The sequence below is a fragment of the Branchiostoma belcheri genome, unplaced genomic scaffold (genome assembly GCF_001625305.1).
Source record: "Branchiostoma belcheri isolate BF01 breed outbred unplaced genomic scaffold, Haploidv18h27 scaffold137, whole genome shotgun sequence".
NCBI classification, from domain to species: Eukaryota; Metazoa; Chordata; class Leptocardii; order Amphioxiformes; family Branchiostomatidae; genus Branchiostoma; species Branchiostoma belcheri.
In genome coordinates this window covers 594,279-622,026 of record NW_017802791.1, presented here as the reverse complement: position 1 = coordinate 622,026, position 27,748 = coordinate 594,279, and the positions used below count along the sequence as shown (strand labels likewise).

Sequence of the window (27,748 nt, the reverse complement as noted above, 5' to 3'; positions counted from 1 at the left end):
CTCCGCAGTTGAGGGTGGTACTGACAGCCACCCTTCCCGTGTCCGGTAGGATGTGTGACATTAAGAACAGTCAAAATCTACTGATTACATATCTTCTTTATGAAAGCAATGAAAGGAAATGAAATACCTTTATTGTACATACGCAATGACCATTGATCCACACTACAGATTAGGTGTGAATCCAGTCAGTATGTCCTATATTGTTTTCAGTGGATGTAAGGTTCACAGTCCGTAGGAGGCCAAACAAAGTCAATCTGCAGCCACTGTCTTCTAACTTTTGTTACAAGTGGCGAAGAATTAACAATCGTTAAGATATCTTACTTTGGTGTGTTTGTAGGTGTGTGACTGAGTACAACTCTGACCCCTACATCAACAACGCGCTTGGCTGTGGGTCAGGCGGGCATGTATCTGAGGTAGCAAACTTGGCTTTCTCAGCCGGGGCTACATGGCTTCAAAGTTTCAGCTTTTTTAACTGTACCACCAACACCTGCCAACGTCGGATTAACGAGAGTCGTTCCAGTCTTTCTGACACTCAAGCAGCCTTTGGCTCAGACGGAGACAGGATTGTGTACACCGTGTGTGCAGGATCAGCAGGTAAGCATAAACAGTATTGCCTCTACATGCAACATTTCACATTAACAACCATTCAGAAATGCACAAAATACAGCTGTACACTTGTTTCTAGTTATTTATTTATTACAACTTTGCCACAAGGACAGGACAGGGGAACAGGCAGATGCCTTTTGAATGCTCCCGGTTTGAACAAAATCTAATTGATGTAGTTAAAGTTTGTAGCTAACTAAATAAATCACATCAATAATTTGTTTTCTTATTTTATGTTAAAATTTTAATTATGTTGTTTAACTACATGACTTTTTCAAAACTGGATTACTGTGGTGTAATGAAGGGTTATTGCCACGACCCGAGGTTTATATGATATCTGCTAAAACCATGGAATAAACCACCAAGTGGGTGTAGCGAACGATTTGGTTTGTGTTTATTGATTTGACCAGGGATTATTATCTCATAGATATACACCGAGGATAAGGCGTGGCATTAACATTATCCAACTGAGAGTTATTTGACACAAATCCCTTTATAAAATTCCTCCATTTCCGAAAAAAACTAAAAACAAAAGATGGCGTGGACAGAAAAACAGGTAATCATCTGCGGTGACCGCGTGGCATTGGAACAGTACCACTTTCATGTAGGTGTAAAAATCATGTTATTTTTTTCTGTTTAAATTTCATTTATATATTTTTAATTGTGTTGCATTTTCAAATCAGTTATTTAAATGAACTACAGACTCTTTGAATAGATAAATACTACAAGTCTTGACACTACTGTTAGTGTCCTGTCCACAGTATAATGGCACGGTTAAAAAAGTGGTCGGTTACTCTAATAACCGTTAGTTTCCAAAACAGTGACATTGTGTAGCACTTGGCCTGACCTCTCAAGGACGCCTACAGAAATTGAATAGATTATGACTTTGCTTATTTTGATTATTAGATCTGTTTATTATTTACTGTCCTTGTTGATAAGACCTATGCTAATATCTGAACTGTATGTTATACATGTATATAATCCATGGCTCCACCGTAAAGCAATGGTTACACCACTGAGCTAGGCCATTCTGGCTTAACATGACGGAAAATAAATGAATAAATTATATGAATGATAAAATAGATTTACAATGAATAAAACAGGACGCACAAAGAGGACTTGTTCCTTTTTGGCTTCAACATTGCTAAAAAATATTTATTTAATTTCAACTGCACCTGGCAATTTCAGGTTGCAATATTTTGACGCTTTTATTTTATATTAATAAGTTTTCCAAAGTATAACATGTGCCTTGGCTGCATTCTATATATCTTCATCTATAGATGTAACGTTAATGGCTTGATTATCAAGAGGTCTTGCAAACTTGACTACGCGCTATTATGTAAATAATGTTTGTCCACTAAAAACCATGGTAAGCGCAGTACCAAGGTATATGCGCGTTCTTTGTATCGTTTAAAACCTCTTATACGACGAGGATGGAACAGATTTCACTTGCTGGTTACAACAATGTATGTCTCTGTAACTGTCTAACTGTTCAATGTACTTTCAGTAAGCAATAATGAGTGTGGAACAGGAAACGGTGGCTGTGCTCATGTGTGTATCCACACTCTGAATGGTCACAGGTGTATCTGCAGACAGGGATTCGCATTGATTGCAGACGGCCACGGCTGTGAAGGTCAGAAATTTTTCTACACTCTACCAGTCTGATATGTCCCACACGTTTGAAGTAGATAAACGTATACTTTTTTTAAAAATATTGCCTTTGCTGCTGTCCCTTTGCAGAGGATGAATGTGCAACAGACAACGGTGGGTGTGCCCACAACTGCACCAAAGTCCCGGGAAGTTACAACTGTTCCTGCATTCAGGGCTTTATGTTGATTGCGGACGGTCATGGCTGCCAAGGTGGGGTAATAACGATAGCCTTGCACATACTATGTTGTTATTAGATGTGCTATGAGCTTTTCTATATCACCGTAACAGGTTATTGAACAGGTTCTAAGGGTTTAGATGCTTCTCCTTGGGTTGACACATCCAAATTATTCTCTGAGCTTTTTGTTGACGTCAGAAGGCCATGGCTGCAAATACCTAATGCATTGTTTTACGTGAATTGTAGATTGATAGTGACATGTACAAACTTAATGTAGATCAATTGACATTGCGATTTCCTCTAATTACATTACGACTGTTTCCGTGATCATTAACCCACAGGCATGAGGACCCTGGGTCCTGCCATAAACAATACTCCCCGCTGTGGCTTCTCTAGCAGCTCGAATAGTGAATTGACCCCCATAACTACATAAACTAATAAACATCCTAGACGGTCCAGCCACCAAAAACAATGGCAGGGATAGATTACCATAATAGCTGTCATTCTTTTTTTAAACAAATTCAAATATTTTCCTACACTAGTTTTCAAAGTAACAATATCAAACCATGCAGAATGATCGGGATAGTTGTAACTGAGTTACATAATCAAGAAAATACAAATGTACTATCTGCAACTTTCAGTTTCTGGAATTCCAACCTTGAGGTCAATTAATTTTTTAACTGCTCTGTCAAAGTAAACAACAACAAAAACAAGAAATTGGAACTTGTGGATTATTGCATGAACAGCTAAAGAAGTGGACTAAATTATTTACCTTTCTTGCTGTGTTGATCTCAGGTTGTTTGTGTTTCAGAGTGCGGCCACTGCCTGGGCGGGGACGTAAACTGTGACCCAGTATCGGGCTGCTCGGCTGGGTGTAGGGACGGGTGGAAGACACAGCTTTGCAACAAAAGTGTGTTGTGGTTTTGTCATCAGCTTTTAATTCATTTGCTTTTTCCATCCATGTCACGTATTGATAATTATAAGTATCACTTATCATGTAAGTCCCTGTACTTAAGGGCATGTGTTTGTTAACTTGTCCTGCGGAGCCCGACACTTGTTGTTTTGCAAATTCAGCACCAAATATATATATATATGTGTGTGTGTGTGTGTGTGTGTATATATAAATATACTCTGTATAGGCTCCATTTGGGAGTATTGTGCAACGTGCAACGCATCACACCGCAGCGAAACGCAACGAATGTGGAGGTAACTATGCCACAGCAGAACAAAACAAATCAGGGGTCTATGACCTAATTAAGACACGAACTTACTGAAAATTATTGTGTAAAAATGTAAGCAGGACAAGGGTTATTGTTGAAGAAAAAGCATGTAATCAGTAGATGAAAGCATCATTCTTATTCTCATCTTGAATATTGCCCTCCCACAGCTGTGGATCCACCAATGGAGCTGGCCTTAACTGACATCACGGATGAAGGGTTCAAGGTCACGTGGTCTCCATCCCCTGACCCTGACCTTCAGGGGTACCACGTGGTGGTGTCTGAGCTGGACCTGACGACAGCTGTCAATCAGAGAACGGACCAGACATGGCTCCAGGTGGTGGGACTGACATCGCAAACTGATTACATCATCAGGGTGACAGTGTCGGTCCTGTCTGATGGTCGCTGGGCACAGAGCAACGCGACAACGACAGAGGCAACCACAAGTAAGGAAAACCTACTTTTGATGAGTTGGTACAGCAAAATTAAGGGTTTTACCAGGATAAGAGACATGTCTGTGACAGTAACATTTGTAGAAGTTTTCTGGATTGGTTAATTATCTATTATGATAATATTTATGAAAGATCATGCACAGACATTTACATATTATATAGAAACTATGTTTTGCAAAATGAGAAAGGAGGTGGAATGCATCTGAGTAAATACTTGAATGTATATGATACTGATTCAATTGCGTATGTTTGCGATGTGAAGCATGGGCTATTGGCCAAGAAATTAGGAAGTTTCTTTCCGGAAACTCTGTTCCGGGAGTTAGTATCTCCCGTCACCCTTTGTGCTAACTTACGCCGTAGTTTCATTGCTGGTACCCACCCACAACCCACTTCGCAGGTCAGTTTAAAAGGGCAATTCAATAAAAACGCCTGATGTGCAACACTAGTTGTCTTGCTGCGAATAGTAGATAATTTAGTGCACAGGCCAAGCATATTCGGGACGCACTCAACTTATGCCCAACGCACTTTCGGCAAATGCCAAGCGTATAGCCGGCATTTTCACTGCTTCTTCCTGCTGATTTTATTTGCAGTGCGTCCTGGTTATCATGGGCCGCCCTAGACGGAGTTTAGTAAAAAAAATATTAAAAATGTGTTTGTATCCACTTCACTTTAGCCGAACAAAACATTAAGATAAGAAAATTTAAATCAACTAAAAAATTTAGCCTTGTAGAGGTTACATTTGTACGAGTGTTTAAGATCCTGAAGTTGCTCTCCATTTTCACTGTAGAGCACAACAAATGCGCGACAGAGAACAGCCGGTGTGACCAGATCTGCACCATCGTCCCCGGGAGTTACAGGTGCTCCTGCCGGCTTGGCTTCGTGCTGATGGAAGACGCCCACGGCTGTCGTGGTAAAAATTATTGTTCCGTGATATTGTAGTTTGTAATACAGGCGTATATTTACGCAGTGAAAATACCCAAAACCCCTCTTCTTTGACTTTTTTCTAAACACTTTATTCAGGTCTTATTCACATCAATTCAGGATTAATATTATGACTAGCAGCATATTCTTACATTGCATTACATTACATTGCACTTTTTTAACTAACTCCACGGTAACACTTTTCTCTGTTAGCCCCAATTTGATACCAGCTTAAGCACTTTGAAATAATGCAATAGTTACTTACATATTTGAAATGGGAATCTAGTAAAAGGAGTATAGCATAACCTGTTGTTGTGTTAATACTGAGTTCTTTGTTTCTAAGTATGCGGCCACTGCCTGGGCGGGGACGTGAACTGTGACCCAGTATCGGGTGTCTGTTCGGCTGGGTGTCTTGATGGGTGGAAAACACAACTTTGTGATAAAGGTATCTTTTGCGGCAGTTGCTGCTGTTATCTTTCACTAATTATGCATTGATCTTTATCCCTAAATTCTGCTTTTTAGAAAAAAGAAGCTGCATAATTTGTAACCTGGACCTGGACTCACAGGCTTTTTAGAAATATGTTACAGCGTTATTTAGGAATCTCTGTAATATGATTAGGTTACAATGAGGGTATACTGACATTTGGTGCTATATTTACATCTAATTAAGAGTAAACATTCCTTTACACCTGTTTTGATCCTTTTCCTTGCAGCTGTGGATCCACCAATGGAAATGGCAGTAACTGGCATCACGGATGAAGGGTTCAAGGTCACATGGTCTCCATCCCCTGACCCTGACCTTCAGGGGTACCGTGTGGTGGTGTCCGAGCTGAGCACAACGACAGCTGTCAATCAGAGCACTGACGAGGCGTGGTTTCTGGTGGTCGGCCTGTTACCAGATACTGCTTACATCATCAGGGTGACAGCCCTGTTCTCTTCGGGTGGCTGGAGGTCACAGAGCGAGGTGACAGTGATACGTACAAAAACAGGTAGGGAGAGTAGCTTTTGTTGACTGTTTATGCCACCAAAAATAGAAGTTAGTCCGACTCACTATTGATACCAGAACATTGTTGTCATTCGCATTCGCAATTCGCAAGATAAATTCGCAAGATAAATCAGTACATTTGAACTGGTTCAATACGTGAATCACTTATTGAGGGAAAAGAACAAAAGATTTGAAATTTAGAGAAATTCTAAGTCCCTAAACCGAGCCTTTTCTCTGCCAGCCGCCACACCAACCACAACGCCTGTTGCTACAACCCAGCAGATGACCACCCGCCTTTCCACCAAACCTTCGACCGTACAACATGCATGGGAAGCTGGGTGGGACGAGGAATCATATGATGACAGTAGGTTTTCAGCATTTAAAGACTCTAGAAGCCATCATTAAGCAATCATATGGATACTTTTTATACATTTTGTAGTCATTAATCAGTGAGAGTCCAAGCCGGTCCTGATGGTGACCTGTTCACTCTGAGTACCACGCTATTGTAATACTTCATAACTTTAGAGAATCGTGGGGTCGTGTGGCATAATGGTAGAGTGTACGACCAAGCGGTTCCGGGTTTGAATCCTGCCATACTACTGATCTTGTGAAAGGCAATTTACACGACTTTCCTCACTTTACCCATTGACAGGTGGAAATGAGTATAGTATTGTCCTCTAGTGTGTTGGTCGTGGCATAAAAATAAGTTGAAAAAAAATTGAGTGTGCCGTCACCATGTCTCGTAATTACATGTTGGGATACAAAAAAAATTGAAAGTTGTCTTCAGATATTGGAATTTTGATGCTTATTTGTTTTTCGTATCCCATTAGCTTCAGAAACAACTAAGCAGACAAGTAGGATGCCTACATTCATGTCCACCAGACCATCAACTCCAACTGCACAAAACGGACTGGATGGAGGATTTTCATCTACAGATGTTGACCATTCTGTCACCAAAACCACCATTGGGCTATCTGGACACTTTTTAGAAGGTTATGTAATATCATTAAGCGTCGATGTCATTTCAGCATTAATCTATATAAATTTACTCCCTTGTGTAAAGGTGCACAATATAGCTTCTTCTTTTCAGTGACCAAAAATTTGAGGGGGCTTATGAAACTATGTAGAAGGTAGAATCTGCTCTTAACTTGCACTGGCATTTTAGGAGAAATCTTATAATGCTACTTAACATGTGGTTAGTGATTTCTTGATAACTTTATTCTGTTTCTGTTGTGCAGAAACCGCGGGTACTATCGGCAGTCCGCCGGGTGGCAACAGAGCAACGTCAGCTGATCAGGTAAACTGTGCAGTTTTACACTGAGAGTATTTTAGGGATCCCATTTCTACTGGATTTATAATTAGTGACTAAGTGTAACTAATGATTTAGAAACATATTATTGCTGTTGTGCCCTTAAATTATGAACTTAACTCCTGTCCAATTATCTAATTATTCTGACTGCACGGTGACCCCGTAATCCAATAGGCTCTTGGTAACAGTCTGGAGAGCATCTATGCAGAATCCGTCACCTTAGACCCACTGGATGTACTCCGGATTCTGGCTCAGGTTAGTCACATTAGTACGTTCAATAATGTCGACAGTAGTTGACAGTAATATAATTATAACGTGGTGGTTGAAGATCAACACAACTAAAAACAGCGTTTTTGCTCGGAATCATTAAAGGGGAGACTACTCAAAGTTCAGTTTTGTAGTCTGACCAGGAGTTTAGCCAGCATTGACTTCGCATTCGTGGGCATATCGTTTTGTGCCTCTGGCTTTGGAGTACTCGAATAATTTCCTCAGCTGTCGGCCGTCCTGTTCTCCCCGCCTCGGAGGAAGCCAGCAACATAAGCGGGGAGACTGTCTTGCTTTTTTTTTGCGAAACTCATGCAATGGCTGTGTCTGCGGTCAGAAAGAGATTGCAGTTCGAAAGATCACAAGGCGTCCGGATATGTTGCATATTGCCGGTCCAACACAACACTACAGGCAAGTTTCTGGACTACTTCTAATCTAATTATTATTATCTAGTTAGGGCTGAATACTCGAGCAGCGGTCAAACATAGCCGCAGTATACGATGGTGAGGTCAACTACCACTAAATTGGTGTCATGAGAAATGGCAATAAAGTTTAACATGGTGGTATTATAAAAGTAGATATTACATCTACATGAACCTGGTTCTTTGATTTGTTGCTAACGACCAACTTTATTTGCAACTTTGTCGTTCTTTAATGAGAAGGCTGCAGATTTCTCTGGAGATGATGTTGTGTTGGGGCAGCCGACATCAGCTGCTGAGGAACTGGCACAGGTAAGCCATGTTTGGTAATCTGTATATGTTAAACATTGCAAAACATTCATGAAAGCTGTTTGGACCCGGTAAAGGAGCAAACCTTAAGGTGTTCAGTCTTGTTATCCGTTGTTGTAGATGTGCAGGAAGGCAATTAAAACATGGGCCTCTGAAACGCGTCGGGCAGAAATGCCGCCACGTCTACAGAGGATGTCAGAGTTATCATCACTTGTCATTAGGCCCTGTCCTGGCATTCCACAGGAGGATAAGGTACAAGTATTTGATGGGATTTTTAGAAAGCTGAACTGTTTGACTCCTCACCTACAACTACGGCATGGCTCCTCTTGCAACTAGCAACGGTGTATAAAACTATAACCTTTCTCTAATTCTGGTTTACGTATGATTGTGCCCATATTGTCTTATGTATGACACAATAGCCTTTGCTCTTATGACATTGGAAAGTAAAGTAGGTAGTATTTGGGCATACTTTTTCAATGTTTAGACCTGCAGCATGGAAGTGTTGCACATCATGTCAGTGGTTTTTCATCTTTCTCAGGGAGTCTCTACTTTAATGTGCTGAACAAAAACTTTTATTTTCCCAGCCGGTATCAAAAAGTCTATACGCACAAAAATGCATTTAATTTAACTTTTTAAAATCTTTTTTATTAGTGAAATTCTGCATGACATGTTTGCATGATACTTATCTAGATACTGATTGAGTAACAAAATGTTGCTTTTAAATCTCAGAAATCTAGTTTTAAAATAGATCTATGCTGTCCTATAGGATATGGCCATTGGTGTTCTGATGTCCATCACCCGCAAACTGGACCAGCTAGACATGTCTGACCCGTCGACTGTCCAGTCTGTGGGAGGATGTAAGTACACTGCCATGCTCGTTAGACATACTGTGCTTCTTATAATGTAGTCACAACATGTATTCCCAAGTATTTTGAAACCAGTAGAAACATGTGACGTAATTATTATGTAATAGCTATACACACATTGTTTGAACATGCACTGACTCAGGGATTGCAACAACATGCAACCTGGTTGCAGGTTAGTTAAAGGTGACTAATGCTGCTCTTGTGGAGTCTGTTGGTTCTGTGTTCTTTAACTTTAAATGGATAACATTTGATTCTGTTTCCTGCAGCTCTGGTGGAGTCTGTTGGTTCTCTGCTTGAGGACCCAAAGAGAGATGAAGAAGAGGCTGATGTGAAGCTCGCTTCTGATCTCGAGGAGGACCAGAGTCTTTCTCCAAAGGAGCGCCTTCAAAAGGCAAAAGAAAAGAAGCAGGAGAACCAAGCTAAGGTAACAAAAAGTCATTGACAAATTGCTTGATTTTACTGCACATTCAACTCGGTTGACTCTTAAATGTTTATTAAGAAGTTCATCAATCGTCCTACATTATAGTAATAAGCTGTTTTTCCTTGTTTGATTTTTTTACATCAGGTGTATTTAACGCTGTATGTAACAATTCACCGAAGATGTATCTAGTTGGTTTCTTGACAACAGTCAGATGTAAATCATAGAACACCAAAAAGACCTCTGGTCTAACCAAACAGCTTTTTTTAATAAATGAATGTCTTATTATATATAACTATTCTAAGATTAAATGTTTTATGCTACCACATGTCATTACTGAGTTTTCTGTGCGATTGTAACTGATCTTATTGGTCCCTGCAGAAACAAAGATTTGTCCAGCAAGGCCGCCAGGTCCTGGGCGGTCTGTTCAACGCCATCATCGGCACCATGAGGCCAGGAGCCCCTGCGGTCACCATCGAGAGGGGTGGCATCACGCTGCATGTCCAGAGGATTTGGGGTGAGCGGTTTGGAGGCCAGGTCGTGCAGACGGAGGATGGGAGCTTCCAACTTCCGTCTAAAGCAGCGCTTTTCCCGGACTATACACCGCACAACGTCGCTATAAAGGTATCATGTCATATTCTCAGGGCATCATTGATCATTGTCTTTCCTCTCTTCTACCCGTGTGATGATATTGATGTTCATTTGGCTTCTAGTCGTTGGTTAGAACATGTTTTTTCCGCAATGTCTTTCCGCAATGTTTGTTTTACATTTGGATTTTTGGACTATTCCTATACATTTTTATCATTTTCAATATACATGTAATCTACAGTAAATTTGTTTTCCTTTAAAGAGTATGCAAAGACAGTGAGCTATCAGGCTTTTTGTATTTCAGTTCATGCAGTTTCAACGGAACCCTTTTACCTGGGGTCGTGGGGAGTACCAACCACGTTCGTCTGTCATGGAACTGTCACTCCAACAGAACAACATCCCCGTGGCCTTCAGCAACTTGACTGAAGACTTCATCATCACCATTCCAGCCAAATTAGGAAACAAACCAGCAACAACAACCGTCACCATCCCTGCACAAGGAAACGGAAGTTCCAGATACCATTTGCTGAACCTCACCAACGCTGCAGAAGGCTTCCTGGTCACAATCACCCCGCTTAACACCAGCTTGGTTTACCGTGTGTCGGGCAGGTACGGCGGCCGCCCTGATGACCAAAACTACAACATGTCCACAGAGACATACGTCCTACCCGAGGAGTGTGCCTTGATGAAAACTCTGAGTGGCGAGGAAGACACAGACAAAACAAAGGCAATAATGTTCATTTCGGGAGAGGATGGTCCTGTGGATTACTACATTGAGGTCCAAATACTCGGTGAGTAGTTTTCAAACACAAACATGCTTGGCAGAAGTAGAAGGGTAATATGTGTGACAGATAAAGTGTAATTATCTTGTCTATAATGATATCAATAAACTAGCATGTACATATTGTATTATAATATTTGGTGATATCTTTTACTTNAGGTACGGCGGCCGCCCTGATGACCAAAACTACAACATGTCCACAGAGACATACGTCCTACCCGTGTGTGCCTTGATGAAAACTCTGAGTGGCGAGGAAGACACAGACAAAACAAAGGCAATAATGTTCATTTCGGGAGAGGATGGTCCTGTGGATTACTACATTGAGGTCCAAATACTCGGTGAGTAGTTTTCAAACACAAACATGCTTGGCAGAAGTAGAAGGGTAATATGTGTGACAGATAAAGTGTAATTATCTTGTCTATAATGATATCAATAAACTAGCATGTACATATTGTATTATAATATTTGGTGATATCTTTTACTTCATTGTGCTGTTAGGGAAAAGTTTACCTGGTGTCTGTTTGAATAGGTCGAGTTTGAATGTTGGTATGTTTTAGTGTGATATTTATAGAAGCTTAAGGTGCCTTATGCTGTAATGGCCCAGTTTGCAATGTGAAGTTTGCTAGTTTGTTTCTTTATCCACAACCGTCATTAGTAAAATAGTGTACTTGTGAAGTTGAGCATGTATTGCGATATTTGGTATGTTAACACTTCTCAGGTATATTATAAATGTCTCTTTTTTCAGGACCAGTGACTGAGTGTGGCAGTGAGAAAAGAACCAACATGAATTCGAAGGAGCCACACGCCACTGACTTCTATGCCTACCAGATGGAATGGGCCCGTTTGGGCTGTGTCTTCTGGAGCGAGATGCATGAAGCCTGGAGGCCAGACGGCTGCTCGGTGCGTACAGGCTGCGTCTCCATGTTTTAGGACAACTTCGTTAATTACAATCATGGAATTTCATCTGTGTTGGTAGTTACATGTTTAAAGTTAAAACTTTTGGCCCAACACAAAAAAATTCTCTCACCTAGAGCTTTCGACCAGTCACTCTGGTCTTCCTCAGTAAACTGACCCAGTGAAGCTTGTCACGTGGCTTCTTTGAAGTGTGACGTCAACACTGGGTCAAAGGTATCTGGTAGACGATGTCGGCCCCCGTCGCGGTTCAATGAAGGGTGATGGGCCCTGATGTATATCGTTAATTACAATTGTTAAACTATCACATGTACCTGTGGTAAATACCCAGCAGATACCACATGTAAAGATGACAAATAATAGATAAAAATATTAATTAATAGCTATGATTCCTAGTTGTTTTCCAAATATAAAGAAGTAGTGTTCAGACTTTGGTAAATGTGTTTTTGATAACATGTCTCTTTACTGCTTTTCACAGATAAGCAAGCAGTCCACCATTACCAGCACTGTCTGTCACTGCAACCATCTGACAGCCTTCGGGAGTGACTTCGCCACACCGCCTAACACCATCGTGTTCGAGGCGTTGAACTTCAGGGATCTTGTAGACAACGGTACCGTTGTAGCAACCATCATTGTGGTGCTCTGTTTCTACTTACTCGCATCAGTGGTGATCAAGATTGCTGAGCGTACAGGAATAAGGAAGGTAAGTGGGCATCATCAGTTATCCATATCAGGCCAACAGAAGTGACCATTTGTAATGTCAATAAGTCTTTGCTCTGTGGACTTGTTATTTCTAATGGATCTTCTAGTATTTGAACATGTTTCGTCAGCCTTAAAGTTTGTTTAATATTTATCAATTCATGGGTTTGGTAGTGAAAGCCAGGCCTGTCCAACGAGGCACTGTCATCAAAACGATCTAGCTTATTTGCAGTGTATCTGCAGTACCTACAGTAATTTTTTATTCGTCAGTAGGATTATGATATAGTATCTACTGTGAGAGGTCAAGGTCAATATGTAGGTGAACATTCATATTCTATCTCATCATACACTGTTGCAGTTAAATGGAGCTGTAAGGTTGGACAACCTTCAGGACAACTTCCGATACCGCCTCCTTATCTGGACAGGTGCAGCTAAGCATGCTGGGACGGAGTCGATTGTAGCCTTCAACCTGTTAGGAGATGCAGAAAATTCTGGTGTGAGACTTGTTGACATCACAGAAAAGGTTAGACCATCAAATAAGTAGGCACTGACCATGCACTCCTATTGCCATTTCATCACCCAACATTACTCTGCAGATGTTTTAACTTACGGCATGTCCTAACAGGTGGAATTTCTGTTGCTGCTTAGGTTTTCACCCGAACCAGCCAGGTTACCCTTACCTTCAGCACAGCAGAACAGCTTGGTAAGGTGGAGCTGCTGCAGCTCATGCACGACAACAGTGGGGAGGGCAGCCGCGCATCGTGGAACGTGGACCGAGCAGCCGTAAAGGATCTCACCACAGGCAAACTGTGAGTCCAGCCAAGCGCTGTCTAGATTCATCAAAGCACAATCATGGGAGTTAGTAGAAGATTCATCAATTAGTGACTGTTTTTTTAAAAGTAGAAACACAATGGCTTCTGTGTGGTGTAGTTGTAGAGCATCCGACTGTCAAGTAAGGCGAACCCAGGTTCAATCCCCAGGGTTGGACCCAGACATGTTCGGACATGCCCCCCAGACGTTGTGCCTCCTCAGAGGAATCCTGGGCCATACTAGGGTTTAGATTGGCGTTAGGAAGGGCATCCATCAGTAAAAACTCTTGCTTCAAAAAGACTTGCACTTGAGGCAAGCACGTCTAACCCCCAGTTTTGGGAGAAAAAACTCCAAATTTTAGATATCAACTATACATCTTGATCAGGAAGTGACCTAGACTAGCGAGAACAGAAGATGCTGATAATTGTTTGTACCTCAACACATCTAAGACCAAGTATGTGCACTTAAATGGAACAACTGTGAATCTCCTAAGACTCTCATTGACTCTGAAACTGGTCTGCAAGGATCGGAACTTCTGTCAGCAATGAATGACAGACTGTACTGGAGACAAACCTTCACTAGCTACACCTCATAGAGGAAGAATGAAGAAGAAGAAGAAGTACTAGTGTTTAAAACCCAACTTTTAAATGTCTTGATTTAGCAGAAGACAGCTGTTTACAAGCTGTCAACCTCTATTAACTCTTAACTTTCACACCATACAAGGATTTTTTTTCAGTCTTTTATCAGTCTCCAAACCTTACATCTAACAGAGTTCTATTTCTTTCTCTTGGAACTGCAGGTTTTATTTCTTCTGCAACGAGTGGCTTGCAGCCGACCGCGGGGACGGGCAGGTCGTAAAGACCTTTCCTGTCGCCTCTGAGGAGGACCTGCAATCCTTCGGGTTCCTGTTCCCGGCAAGTCTGTGGTCTACCCTGGTAGACGAACATCTATTTCTGTCCGTCGCTTTCATGCCTGAAGGTATCATCGATTTTGCTTTTTCAAGTTAACTGTATTTTATCTTAACTGAACTGTGGGAGTATATATAGTAATACTATGTCTAAAATTTCCCTCATATTATACATGATGAATAATTGTCTGTTGTTGGCTGCATTTGATCTAGAGTGTTGCGTTCATTCTCTATCATTAAGACCGACTTGTCTGAATGAAAAATGTCCCCCGTTATGTTTCCTTTACAGATAGCATGTTCACCCGCATCGAGAGGCTTGGCTGCTGCCTGAGTTTCTTCGCTGTGTCCATGGTATGCAGTGCCATGTGGCTGAGGGACGAAGCAGAAACCGAGGTCGTGCAGGTCTTCAGCCTGGGGCCGTTCTCCTTCACCTTGAACGGAGTCTTCACGGGGTTCATGGCCAGCATCACCTGCCTTCCCGTTGTCCTGGCAATAGTCCTGCTGTTCCAGTACAGCCGGCCGAGCGGCAGGGGCGACCGCCGGGTCCGAGACGTGGAGACTGGCGGCCCAGCAGAGGCACCCACACACGAGGGTCCAGCCAAGGGCCTGCCACACTGGTGCAAGTACGTGGCCTGGATGCTGGTGGTGATGTCTTTTCTGTTGCCAGCTGTCTCACCATGCTGTACAGCTTGGACTGGGGCAGGGACAAGACTGAGAGTTGGCTGACTGTGTTCGTCATCACCTTTCTGGTGGACATCTTCCTTCTACAGCCACCGAAGGTAAGGGTATGCTCTATGTGGAATTGTCTACATGTAGATGGTTATAAGTAAAAACTGTGGAAGTTCAATATCATGATGATTATATGGTTGACATATTTTCAATAAGTCACTAAGTCACTTGTTAACACCATTCAACTTAGGATACCGGGTGAACAATACCGTGATTACAATCATGTTTGTTACAGTTACCATGTGTTTACTGATTGCAGTTATTTTTTTCACACATTGACGTTCCTGCGACCTACCAATAGCATGCAAGCACTATGTAGTTTCATGTGGTATTTGGTCACCAAGGCAATCACTTAGCTAGTTTAAAACCTGACCTACGACATGCTCAATACATGTACAAGCCACATCCTAAGGATGATATAACCATCTTAATTGCTCAAAAAAAATAATAATCAACTTTTATCTTGCAGATATTTGTTTTGCCATCTTGACGTCATCCTTTCGCAAGAGACAAGCCATTGAGAAGATTTTGAAGAGAAACGAACCCCGTTTGGATGGAAGCCAATGCTGTGTCTGGCTTCAACTGTAAGTTTCTCATATACATGTAATTCCATCAGGCCATAAGACAAGTTATACACGTGTATATCGATATCCCCCACAGTGAATAAAATGTAACTTAACAGATTTATCTTTTAAGATACATCACTTAAAACAATGTAAATTATGATAAAAAACGCTATTTCTGTGAAGTGTGAGCATACCCGCAGGCACGGTTTTGTGAACTGATCACTCGGCAATCATTTCCATTTGTGGTGTTGCAACTTTCCTAACCAATACAGACCATACTCAGACTTAATTAATATTTTTCATGCTTAATACAGGTGATGCATTTCGCATGAGGAGAAAGATGGAGCGACAGTCAATGACGTCCCTTATCAACATCAAACAAGCCAGGAGGAAGAAACATAGGGAAAAAAGATTTTGGGAAATCTTTCGGGACATTATGTGTTTTTTGCTGTTATGTGCTGCTTGTCCTCGGCATCTCCAACGAACACCACAACATCACCCAGGCCTTCTATCAGACACAGAGCACAACCAACACCTTTGTGCAGTCCTTGGATGAGGTAAGTATATTACAGGGCCTTACATTGGTGTCAGTTCACTAAATCATTGCATTGGTCAGTCCTCTCAACCCAGTGAAAAAACCTTTATGTTTTAGTCATGTTGACACAGGTAACAACAAATTCTTCATGCCAAAAAGTCATTCTTTAGATCATTAAAGTTATTCTCGTGAAATTATTCTTCTCTAAAGTAAAAATGTATCACGGAATTTGCGCAATTTTTTTTTAATTTGCATCTAGTTGTTAGTTTTATTCACAATCATTGTGGTTTGAACTACTCTGTAAAACTGTATGACTTACTAAACGTAAAACAAGAAATGGTATAAGTGGATAATTCCAGACAATATGTGCCATCGTTTGTAAAAGCATGGATAACGTACATCTGAACCACAAATATTACATGTTTATCTTAAATTTGTCAATATTTCTATAGTGCACAAGTAGCTTAGAGAAAAACAATACCACTTTCACACTGAACGGAGAAAATCAATGAAAAAGTTATGAAGGGTGTGAATAACTTTTTCCTTTCCTCTATTTCTAGATGAGATTTAGAACATGAATCCACACGTGCACAATGAAGATTTGTCACACTAGACAATTGTCATTTTTGTACAGTAAGATCATTAGACTGTATTTCTCCACAGGTCAACGATGCTGATGCCTTCTGGTCCTGGCTGAACGGGACCGCTCTGGAGAACTTCTACCTGGACACTTCCTACAATGGCCACAAGCTTCGCTGGCAGGAGAAGGGCTTCACAGCAGACATGCAGTCGGTCCTGGTCGCCCCGCCTAGCATGATCCAAGCCCGAGTAAAGCCAGGTAGGTGGAACCACCTTGCATGGAACTTATGCTATGGGCTTACATAGCATGTCACAGATGTAATTCTACATGCAGTAGAGGAAACCTTAAGTTGTAGTGAAAAGTTATATTTGAGAAATTCAAAGGATCATTATGATCTAAAGTTAAGGGAATGCCAAAATAGCAAACCGGTAAACTGCTATTTGTGACTGACTGTTATTCATTTCCATCTCCTGCCATCACAGGGCTGTGCACGCTGCCAGCAGCAATATTAATGCAGCAGTGGTTTGATGAATGTTCATCAGGGTACGATGGAACCAACACCAAAGGGAGACCGGGGGCGTTTCAAAGGGGTTGGGAAAGAGTCATGAATACGTCAGCGATCGAGTCAGAAGCCCCTGGATGGACCCACCTCCCCAGTGGAAACCCCAGTCTCCCCATCTACGGTAGGACTACGCAGTACTGGGGAGACGGCTTTGGTCTGAACCTGGGAAAATCTGCAGACGAGATGCGAAGCAACCTAGCAGAGCTAAAGGCCAACCGTTGGATCGACAAGCGGACGAGGGCCATCTTCTTAGAGGCGTTGCTCTACGACGGAAACCTGGATCTGTTTACATCGCTGACGATGGTGTTTGAATTCTCCGAGACGGCCGGAGTTTTCACCCATCATCGCGTGCAGGCCTTCCGACTTCATCAACGGCCGGGGACAATCGGGTACATCTACGTCCTGCTGGAAATCATTTACGTCATCGTTCTCCTCTACACACTGTGGAAAGAGACGAAAACTGCACAAACAAACGGTTGGGCATACCTGAGGGAGCCATGGAACATTGTCGAAAGCTTTAATTTCTTCTTGGCATTCACTGTCATCGCCCTGTACAGCTTCAAGAGAACCTATAGCTACAAGGCTCTGGCAGCGATCAATGCCGGGAAAGGTGTGTTTCACATGTATGCAAATAAATCATACTTATTATGTTGAAGCGTGGCTTTAACATGCTCACCATTTGGAGACATGTCAACATTCTCAGGCTGATTAGAAGGTAATTATTTAACACTGTACTAATTATATGCAACATGTTGTTCTTTAAAAGATGAGGTCCACCATTTCCGATCTGCGGTGAACGTAAGCCTGGTTTATGGCTGGTTCCTGGCCTTCCTGACGTTTGTCAACATGTTGAAGTTCCTCCGGCTGCTGAGGTTCAACCCATACCTCGCCAAGCTGATGTCCGTGCTCCGAGGGATGTCGGTGGAGTTCGCTTACTTCACCCTCTACCTCTTTCTCTACCAGGCAGCATTCGGCGTCTGTGCTAATCTCATGTTCGGCCATACGGTGACCGAGTACAGGTAAGAAAACGTTTCTGTCAAATAGATGATATCTCTTTTAAAAAGTCATTTTTTTAAATTTTTTTAGTACTTCAGTGAGGACAGAGAACTTATGACCGCTTCAATGTCAGGTAATGAGTACAACGATTTTAAATCGTTAAAACTTTTAATTTGTTTTTTCAGCACCATCGGCAAATCGTTCTCCACCTTGTTGCAGATGTCTCTTGGACACTTCTATTACTACGAGCTGCGGGAGGCAGCCCCCATCTTCGGCCCCATCTTCTACTTTACTTTCATCTGCATAATCTTCCTGGTGCTGATGAACATCGCCGTTGCGATCATCAACAGCGGCCTTCCCAATGTGCGGAAACACATCATGTCTGAGGAGGAGCAGTACTTCATCCAGGGGTTGTGGGAACACTTCACGGCCTTATTCGGCTTCTGGAAGGTGCCAGTCACAGGTATAGTAGTCCCGGTTGTAACAGACAACACAACCAACCACGAATTCCTTTAATGTCTTACTATTTGTAAGCTACATCTACTTTGCAAAACATTTTAGTACAAGATATGGAACTGGGACTTGAACCCAGGATCTTTACTCCGATTCCATCACTTAGCTGTAATGCATTTGGGCAGGGGTAAGGACCAACGATAGTTCCTGTCCTGCCCATAGACCCCCCCCCTGAATCCCTTTGTTTCCTCTGCCCCAGTTTTACTTTGTTTACTCAAAACAATTGGTTTCCCTCCATTCACATTCAGTGTAAATTACGTTTGCTGTATAATTTACATTTGTTATCTCCTTTTATGATAATGATAATAATGATGAATGGTTTATTTGACATTACACTCAAATACATCATACTCGCAGTCCTAAGACTGAATTATGGTGATAATACATAGATTACTAATGAATTATACAATATATAACTAAAAGTTAAAAGAAATAATTACACAAAAAATTATCAAACTTATTGCACTCAAACACACAACTACAATTTATGTACAGTAAAAGTATGCAAAATATAATAAAAACTGGTACAATGCATTAGTTAAGAGCTGGAGGTTCGTGCACTATATCAATCCAAATCAAGTTATCAAAATTGATAACAAAATTTCTATCATTTATATAGGATTTGTAAATGTAAGAAATGGGGATTTGAAGAGATATAGAGTGTTAACTTAGTGCCCTGCTCGTTCAGAACTGACAGAAGGGTTGTCATGTAGGGGATATGACTTTTTTGGTATCTGTTCGTACGTGCATTAATAAGTCAAGTAGATGCGATGATCGTGTTGTTTTGGCACTGACCTCACTGCGGTACGGGGGTATTTCTTATACTAACTGTTCATCAAATTTTGGTTGCTTTGCATGTTTGCCATCATAATTAGTAATTGTCAGTATACATATGTTCTCAGCACGAGGGAGGTCCCAGAATAGGAATCTGGCCTCGCCTGGATGTTTTTTTTATCATCATAATTGTAAATGTTGTTATAAAATTATTACTTTTAAATGTGAATAAACTCATAAAGAAAACTGACTGAAACATTTTCATCGACACAGATAACAACTCATTGGACACTCTACATGACAGCCTGGTCGAGGTGGAGATTAAAGTGGAGAAACTGTGGCTGAAGAGACAGTTGCACTTCAACCTTAAGTAAGTACGAAAATGGTACATGAGCATGATCTTTCTAGCAGAGTAACTGAAACAACCTTGAAACTTTATAGATAGTTGTTGAACATTAACACTCAACATACAAGATTTTTAGAAACTCAAACACCTGTATCCTCACAGTATGAAGGACGCAGACCTCCCCACAGAGCCTGAGTTTGTTCCGACTGTCAAAGATGTCCCCGACGCTACAGTGGAACTTCATGTCCTCAAAGGAGGCCGCCGCATCATCGAAATCCGTCCTTCATCCCCAATCAACTGCACAGCTGACGGCAGTCAAGCGATCTGCTCCGACAGCAAGACACCAGTAGTGGCGGCATCCGGAGGCCCGCCAAAAAACACCCAGCTAAGTCACCAAACCAAGCAAGCCATAAAAGTAAAGTCCATCCCATGTAAGAAGGAAAAAGGTTGCAAGACGTCGGCCAAGAGAGCTCAAACTGCTCTGAATCAAGTGGGGTGGCGAAGTCTCAACTTGAGCGCTTGTGACATGGCGGTTCTGACAAGAGACGAGATGCTGACAGACGACCACATCCAGGCTGCCCAGAGGCTGCTCCACCACCAGTACCCGGCACTCCAAGGCCTTGAAGCCCCTACAGTTGGTCTCTGTGAGGACGGGTTTGCCAAGATGACTGGAAAGGGGCTACAAATCCACCACAATAACAGAAAGCACTGGGTTCTGTCCTGTTACACAGACGGACAGGTGTGCCTGTATGACAGCCTCGGCGCCGATATGACCACATCTCTGCAGGTCCAGCTTTACCAGTCCTACGCCACGTTTGCCGACCAAGAGAGTAACGTCCTGACCATCATCCTACCAGAGGTACATCGCAGAGGGGCGAGACGTGAGCAGCATTGCGTATGACGACAGGAAGATGAGGAGCCATTTGGCGATGTGTTTCAAACAAGGGAGGCTCGCACCTTTCCCTCGTCTGACCAGCCAGCAGAGAAAGAAAGTTGGTCTAACCAGAGTCAGCAGAATCTCACTGGTTTGCCACTGCAAGCAGGAGGAGCGCCTGGGAAGGATGGAGAGGTGCGTGGCATGCCAGAGGATCATTCACGTCAGCTGCCTGCCATTCAGCCCTCCCAGTGATGACACGTGGGTATGCGGAGACTGCGCGTATTGGTAATTTACACGTAGACTTGCCCTATTTCAGCATCTCCCCAGCTGCCCCCTGTACGAGGACGCACGACAAATACTTGCCACCGAAGAACGTCGCCTGACAGATCGACCCCTCTCTATATAGCTATACCAACATCCTTCCCAATGGATATCCATGTCACGACCCTCTTACAGATCAAAACCTTTTGGCTGCTCTTCACACTTACATTTCATCAACGAACCGTTTCTAACTTTAAGTCCTTCCATCTATTCCTGCAATACTGTAAATATATAAATATTATATATCTGAATGACCTCTGGCCTCCTACCATACTAAGATATATTGTTACTTGTTTATACTATCATTTGCCTAGGTTATGGAATGTATGTACTACTATGTGTAAGAGATTTCTGTGTTTTGTGACTTTATTGTACTTTGATATGTGTACGTTTATGTATGTTTGTATTTCATAATGTGGGGCCCGACAACAGCTGCTAGGGCCTTCCACATTATTGCAATGTTGGCAATTTAAATAAATAAATTTCAGTAAATGATATCTTGGCTTTGATAAGTACATTTCAGGTACACTGTTGCCGGTACCTTTACAGATACTTGAATGCTTTTAAAATGTTATTTTACAGTATCATGGTATGGCTATGTTTAACTTGTTTTACATTTTGTATATAATATGTGAGACTGTTTTAAACTATTTGTAAATAGCAAGACGTTTCAGGACTTGGTGTGTTAAAATTTTATAGTATTCAAAATGACAGAAAGAATGCTGTCATGGCTTGCCTAAATGAAGGACAGTTGATACATCACTAAATATATCACTATGCTGCATCATGACTAAATTACTAAGAACATGTCACTTGTGTCATTTTGATAGGAGTTAATTAGGTTTTGACCAATAGAAAAGCCATTTCTTGTAAAGTATTACTTGTGTATAGGATGTAAATTTGAATAGCTGGTGGAAACAGAAAATATGTGCTTATGTTCGCAGGAAAAAGAGGTATTTATGAGGTAGCTTTTTGTAAATACTATGGCAAGTCTTTGATTGAAAATAGAATTAAAAAAAACTTTTTTGTAGTAAACAACTAGGAATTGGTGAGGATGAATTGGCCATCCGACAATTTTCAAATAGGACTTTGTTGCAACATTTAAATGTGGGTTTTAGCAATACCTTACCAGAGCTGGAAATGCCAAAAATTCAAATATCAATTATCTCATACTGTAAGTCAGGAAAAAAAAATTAATAGAAGACGTTTATTTCTTAGAATGTGTAATAAGGTGTAATAACACTCAAGGTTATTAAACATTGAAGAACAGTCATCATCAATAAATAAATCATCATCATAAATCATTTCCTGAGTCACAATGAAGTAGCGGTCTGTGAAACTTGTGGTGCCATTACATATTTGTACTGAATAAGGGATTGGGCTTTTTTTGTATCAATCAGTCCTAGTAGTGATAGTGATAGTATAACAACTGCCTCAGAGTAGAGACTTGCCTGTTTTCCTCTTTAGAAGTAAAATCTCAGTTTTTTCAGTACTTGTAGGAAGATGTTTCAGAATCTGTACATAGTTTTTCAATGTGCAGGCGAAACTTCTGGGTTTCCCCTTGTATTCTGACGGGGCTTTCCCTGTTTTGCTTCCTGGTCATATAAAACTTAGGATTAGTGCCCGCTCTTTGCAAATTGAAAAAGGTCGCCACTGTAACACACCAGCCAAAGAGAGACTGTGTCCCGCGTGTCATTAAGGCGTTGAAAACGAATTACATTTTATAATAGATTGCCCAACCTATGATGAAAACCGACGAAAATTGTTACAACATATTACATGTAAGACCAATATAACACTACCCCATACAAAGACAGAGATGAATGCTACCCAGTAATTTGTTTACATGGTATATATACACACCTTTCTTTTGTTATGAATTTATGAATGATTACCCGATGTTATTTATCTTCCCTTACTTTATCTCTGTTTATTATGTACACTGCATATGATTTGTTGTATGATTTCATGTATACTGAATAAAGGTGTTTAAAAAAAATAAAAAAAAATAACAAAGAACAGAGATATTATATATGTTACTATCATGTCCTGTCACAATTCAATGACAAAACGAGAAAATGTAATTAATTTCTGACACAATTTATTACTACATTGTATTAATAGAGTTAATTACTATAATTAGTGTCTCTCTTTTGTTATGCAGTGATTATGAAGCAGACCATATTCCTATTACAGATAATAGAACTGTTAGATATTCTCAACACCACCATATGTGTATGTTTACACCAAAAACTATGTATGTATATTTTGCCATACGTTGTACCCGCTACATCTGTTGCGCAATAAAGTTCTTCTTATCTGAATGAGCACGGTTTGTTTGTTTGACTTGGTTAACACAACGCTGGTGACAAAGGTCAAGCTCTCATGTTTCAGGGACACGGTTTGGTAAATGGACTAGCTTCACTAGTCTGTCAATGCTGATTCGTCCAACTTCTCTTCCTTCTCTGCTTCCTTCTTCAGTCTGTAAATGCTCTGATGTACCGTCCCACCTTGATGCTGTCTGCCTCCTTCCTATGTTCTTTAAGTCTGCATCCGAATGCCCCCCCTCTCTCTCAGCAGTGACAGACCACATCATGAGAAATAACTTTGTAATAGACTGGGACGGGACCAGAGTTATACGAGTTGTGTAAAAAGAGTCTCTTTACTCGGTGACTTACCAACCTGATTACACTATTAACGGGAATTCATACTGTGACTTGTAGCCACCAAGAGATATGCTTGGAGATTCTACGCCTCGCCTACTTCAGTTTTATTGGATCGGGCAATGTCGTAATTGATAAACACTTGTACCTGACCTACACTGACTCTGCTGTTTGTTGTGTGGATGAACACGACCTAATCGGAAATGCCAACAATATTACAATGAAGGTTACACAACAGCTGCGCCTGATCTTTACCTAACACTGATTACTGATAGATGAAAGACGTAAACACACAAGGCGACGTCAGCGGTCCAGTCACCTGTCACGGCGCACCTGTCTGTCTGTCCCCCGGACAGGTGTGCTCTGTGCACGTGTTCCAGGTAAAACAGGACTTCTCAGTACACGTGATCTCAGGTGAGAGAAAAGTCCAGTCTTGAGTCATCGCGGGATCAGGCACGCATGGGCGATGACGTCACATCCAGGAATACATTTGGTACATAAGTGCCATTACTCTTGGGTGGACTTAGATTAGATAAATCCTGCTAATACTTGTCTGAAAAGTGATCTCTACACTTAGTTCGATAGCCCATCGTGGTTTAGAGTGCTGACGGTCGTTTGAAGTTGCGGCTAGCGCCTAGTGCTCAAAAATTGGCCGCCGCCATACCTTCGCAATGGCGTAATCGCGAAGTTCATATTTGTACTAGGTCAACGTTCCCGGGTTCGCACTTTTCACACATACCATGCACTAATGGCAGATTTTATCGAATCCCTTGTGCCCCTTTTAAATGCAGGTTTATTCTCGCCTTGAATTCAGCAAAAATGCAAGACCCATAAGTTTATACTAACCACATAAACAGCATTACTATCACATAGTTCCCATCCCTATCTGCACTGTACCTGTATAAAAAACGCCTTTTTTTTACTTAAATGATGGCTCGTATCTGTAACCACCACTCCTTGTTACTTTTTTAGGGGGTAAAACATACTTGATGTAATAGTTGTTCTGCGGATGCTGTTTTTTGTAATTGGGTATGTGTCTTGTGTGTGGGCATGACGGGGGGGGGGTCTTTGTCTTTATCGGGTAGCTGGTTTACGTCAAAGGCATTTTCCACATTCAGTGATCCTTGTCTATCCTCACATTAAAGAGCAGATGTCAGTATAGAAAGGGTAGAATTTACTTTTAGCTATAGGTGCGTTTTCCGTTGGTTATTAGAAAAAGATTGTTTTGATTTTGGTAAATCACCTGCTGTGGTAATGATCTATGGATAAGAATTCAACCTTTTGTGTTTAAAGGTTGTGTTGTTCTCTTCACTGTAATATTGTTTGGTGTTTCCCAATTCGGTCGTGTTCATCATCACAAAGGAAGAAAAAAAAGGCAGACGTTAATGTAGTAATATAGTTTACATTCGTCTTTCGTCGGCTGTTAGACGGCTTTTCACCCTTTATCGTGGATCACGACAGTCTATTGATTTTTATTGACGTGTAGGATGTTTGTTCTATGAAGGTATTTAACTTCGTGAGGATCGTAAGTAAGTAAACAATTTATATGAAGGCAGATGGGGTGCGAGTGGCATTGGCATTGGCAGGCTGTTTAACGGTTGAAATCTGTGCCATTTTGAAGTTTTGTTATTGACGCGGTGTTAGAACACATCACGAAGAATAAACTTAAGACAGGCATGTGAGCCTCTGTGCCAATTCATCACAGAAAAAAAATAACACTTAAGTGTGGCAAGACGACAAAACCAACGTCTCGATAGAATATCGCAAAAGACTACAGTGCGGCACATAGTGACAGAAGGCATGCACACAACAGCCGATCCTTGCATTGCCTACAACTAGAGGCATATTGTAACTAATAATACAGGCATAATGTCAAGCCCCGTCACACATTCACAAATTTGGCCTCCCGAACACTAGCCGAACGCCTGCCAACCATGGTTAGTAGTAGGTCGGAGCAAAGTCCGCTAAGTTAGCTGGCATTCGGCGAATTCGGCTACGGTTCGGCTGCGCCAGCCGAATGTTTCAAAATGTTTAAAACATTCGTGGGGCGTTCGGGAGGTTCAATCACAGTTCGCTGGTTTTCGCTGGAAATCAGGACAACCTGAACGAGTCCAATGATGTCATCCAGAAAATGAACTTCCCATAGCCCCACCCACGCCGGCCACTCTCACGGCCCTGGGAGTCACTTCCTTGAACTAGAACACGAGCATGACCATAACTGGGAGGGGCAGTTATCACAATTCCCCGAAAATGTGACCTCTGCTCAAGCATGAAGGTAGGACAAGGGTTTATAAAGGACCACCTCGGGGCAGGGGGCAGTTAGGTAGACAGGTGTCTCAGACGAGAGACCGTTACTGCTCCGCATCGTGTCCCGTCGGCCCGTGTTTCGTGTCCCGTCGTCTCGTCATCGTCCTCCCGTCGTCTCGATATCCCGTTCAGTTTGCTCGTTATCGTCTCCCGTCGGCTCGGCATCGTCTTTCGTCGGCTCAACATCCTCTCTTGTCCGCTGTGCGTCAACTCCAATCGGCTCGGCATCGTCCTCTCGTCGGCTCGGCATAGCCTCCCGTCGGTACCGCTCTCACAGACGTCATGTTGGCAAAGTAAGCTGAACGTTATTTGTCACTTACCACGAAGTAGGGGACCCCTGGTCTGTTTCTTATAGTCCCTGATTCTGCAAATTTTCATTTCGGGACGGAGTTGAAAAATGGTTAAAAGGGAGTAGGAGTCTTCGGCTAGTGGTCGGGATGGCTGGGTGTAGGTTGGTCAGCATTCGGGCTTGGCTCGGCGAATGGGTCTGTAACGGTTAGGACACGGTCAGGGCGGAAGATAGGCATGGTCAGACCTCGGGCCTCGGGCTTCAGGCCTCGGGAACAAGCCTCCAGCGGCCCGGGTTTGGGGCTGATATATATATATATATATATATATATATATATATATATTCTATTAGGCCAAACCGTCTTAATTTTATAGATGACATCCTCTGAATACCCTCAAACTAGTGCGCGCGAATAAAAAAAATCTGGCCAAAAATAAAAATGATACTAAACCACAGAATACAAAGCTAGTATTGTGAATTTCCAGCAGTATACATAGACGACGTACGCGACAAGCCGGCACATGTTGTCTTTTTGCGTAATTTGTGAATCGGCACTGTACGTATGTACTGAGTTCTTATGTCGTGGAGCTTTGGTGCCATCGGTGCCATCCTCCAGGGTTATCACCGGCTTAGTATTGTCGCTAACTCCCATGGACTACCCAGGCTTAGAGCCAGGCCAAACGTGATCTTTTTTTAGAACAGTCGAAAATCAATGCGCTCGTCGATGTCATCCATAAGCTTAGGTCGGTCTGGCCTTTCTATACAAACCATCGGGAATGATTTTGCAAAAAAAAATAAGTATTTCGAAATAGTATAAGGATGATGATTTTACTCGAGCGGTGATTGTTTGCTAGAATTTTCATGAAGTTGTCTACTATCATGTAATAAGTTCATAGGTTATGATGATAACGAATGCCAGGTAAATAATGACTGCTGTAGGCGATAAATAGTAATACCATAGGCAAGTCCCAGTTTACTTTGCACACATACTGTTGTTATCACTCCCCCAATCTGTATAGAACTTTTCGTCGAATACAGCAAGGACATAAACCTGCTATCGCTTAGGTACCAGTAACTCCTGTTCGGTTCGCAGGGCTTACTCAATTAGTTTGTGAAATAGAGAAGCCCTAAATGTACCTGCCGTTTACTGTTCAGTGCTCCAGCTGTGTCATGAACTGTTAGTATAAGCTGTGTTTCTGTGGATCGCTTGGCTCTAAACCCAGTCCGTCAATATGTTGTGACTTTCTAAATGCTTCATGACCTGGCTATGGATGGTGTGTTTAAGTAGTTTACAGGACACACAGGTCAGTGAAACAGGTCACTCTGTAGTTGCTTGGGATCCGACCTCTTTATCTCCTTTTTTTGTCAATGGCGCAAATATTTGCATCCCTCCAATCTTTAGGTA

The 27,748-nt window shown here is 41.8% G+C and overlaps 1 protein-coding gene across 1 annotated transcript in view; it reads left to right on the top strand.

The window, feature by feature from the left end:
* LOC109464343 overlaps positions 1 to 21,150 on the top strand; it is a 26,772-nt gene extending 5,622 nt beyond the window's left edge. The window contains 29 exon segments of the mRNA XM_019761290.1: positions 2,111 to 2,236; positions 3,240 to 3,338; positions 3,816 to 4,091; positions 4,885 to 5,007; positions 5,732 to 6,007; positions 6,834 to 6,857; positions 7,242 to 7,300; positions 7,487 to 7,567; positions 8,239 to 8,307; positions 9,071 to 9,161; positions 9,437 to 9,594; positions 9,970 to 10,212; positions 10,481 to 10,967; positions 11,703 to 11,857; positions 12,348 to 12,572; positions 12,927 to 13,091; positions 13,217 to 13,377; positions 14,178 to 14,356; positions 14,575 to 14,955; positions 14,958 to 15,104; positions 15,895 to 15,992; positions 15,994 to 16,137; positions 16,779 to 16,953; positions 17,178 to 17,867; positions 18,024 to 18,276; positions 18,439 to 18,716; positions 19,814 to 19,910; positions 20,049 to 20,747; positions 20,749 to 21,150. Coding sequence (XP_019616849.1) covers positions 2,111 to 2,236; positions 3,240 to 3,338; positions 3,816 to 4,091; positions 4,885 to 5,007; positions 5,732 to 6,007; positions 6,834 to 6,857; positions 7,242 to 7,300; positions 7,487 to 7,567; positions 8,239 to 8,307; positions 9,071 to 9,161; positions 9,437 to 9,594; positions 9,970 to 10,212; positions 10,481 to 10,967; positions 11,703 to 11,857; positions 12,348 to 12,572; positions 12,927 to 13,091; positions 13,217 to 13,377; positions 14,178 to 14,356; positions 14,575 to 14,955; positions 14,958 to 15,104; positions 15,895 to 15,992; positions 15,994 to 16,137; positions 16,779 to 16,953; positions 17,178 to 17,867; positions 18,024 to 18,276; positions 18,439 to 18,716; positions 19,814 to 19,910; positions 20,049 to 20,747; positions 20,749 to 21,052 — 6,263 coding nt within the window. The 3' untranslated portion in view covers positions 21,053 to 21,150.
* Positions 21,151 to 27,748: the final 6,598 nt, after the last annotated feature.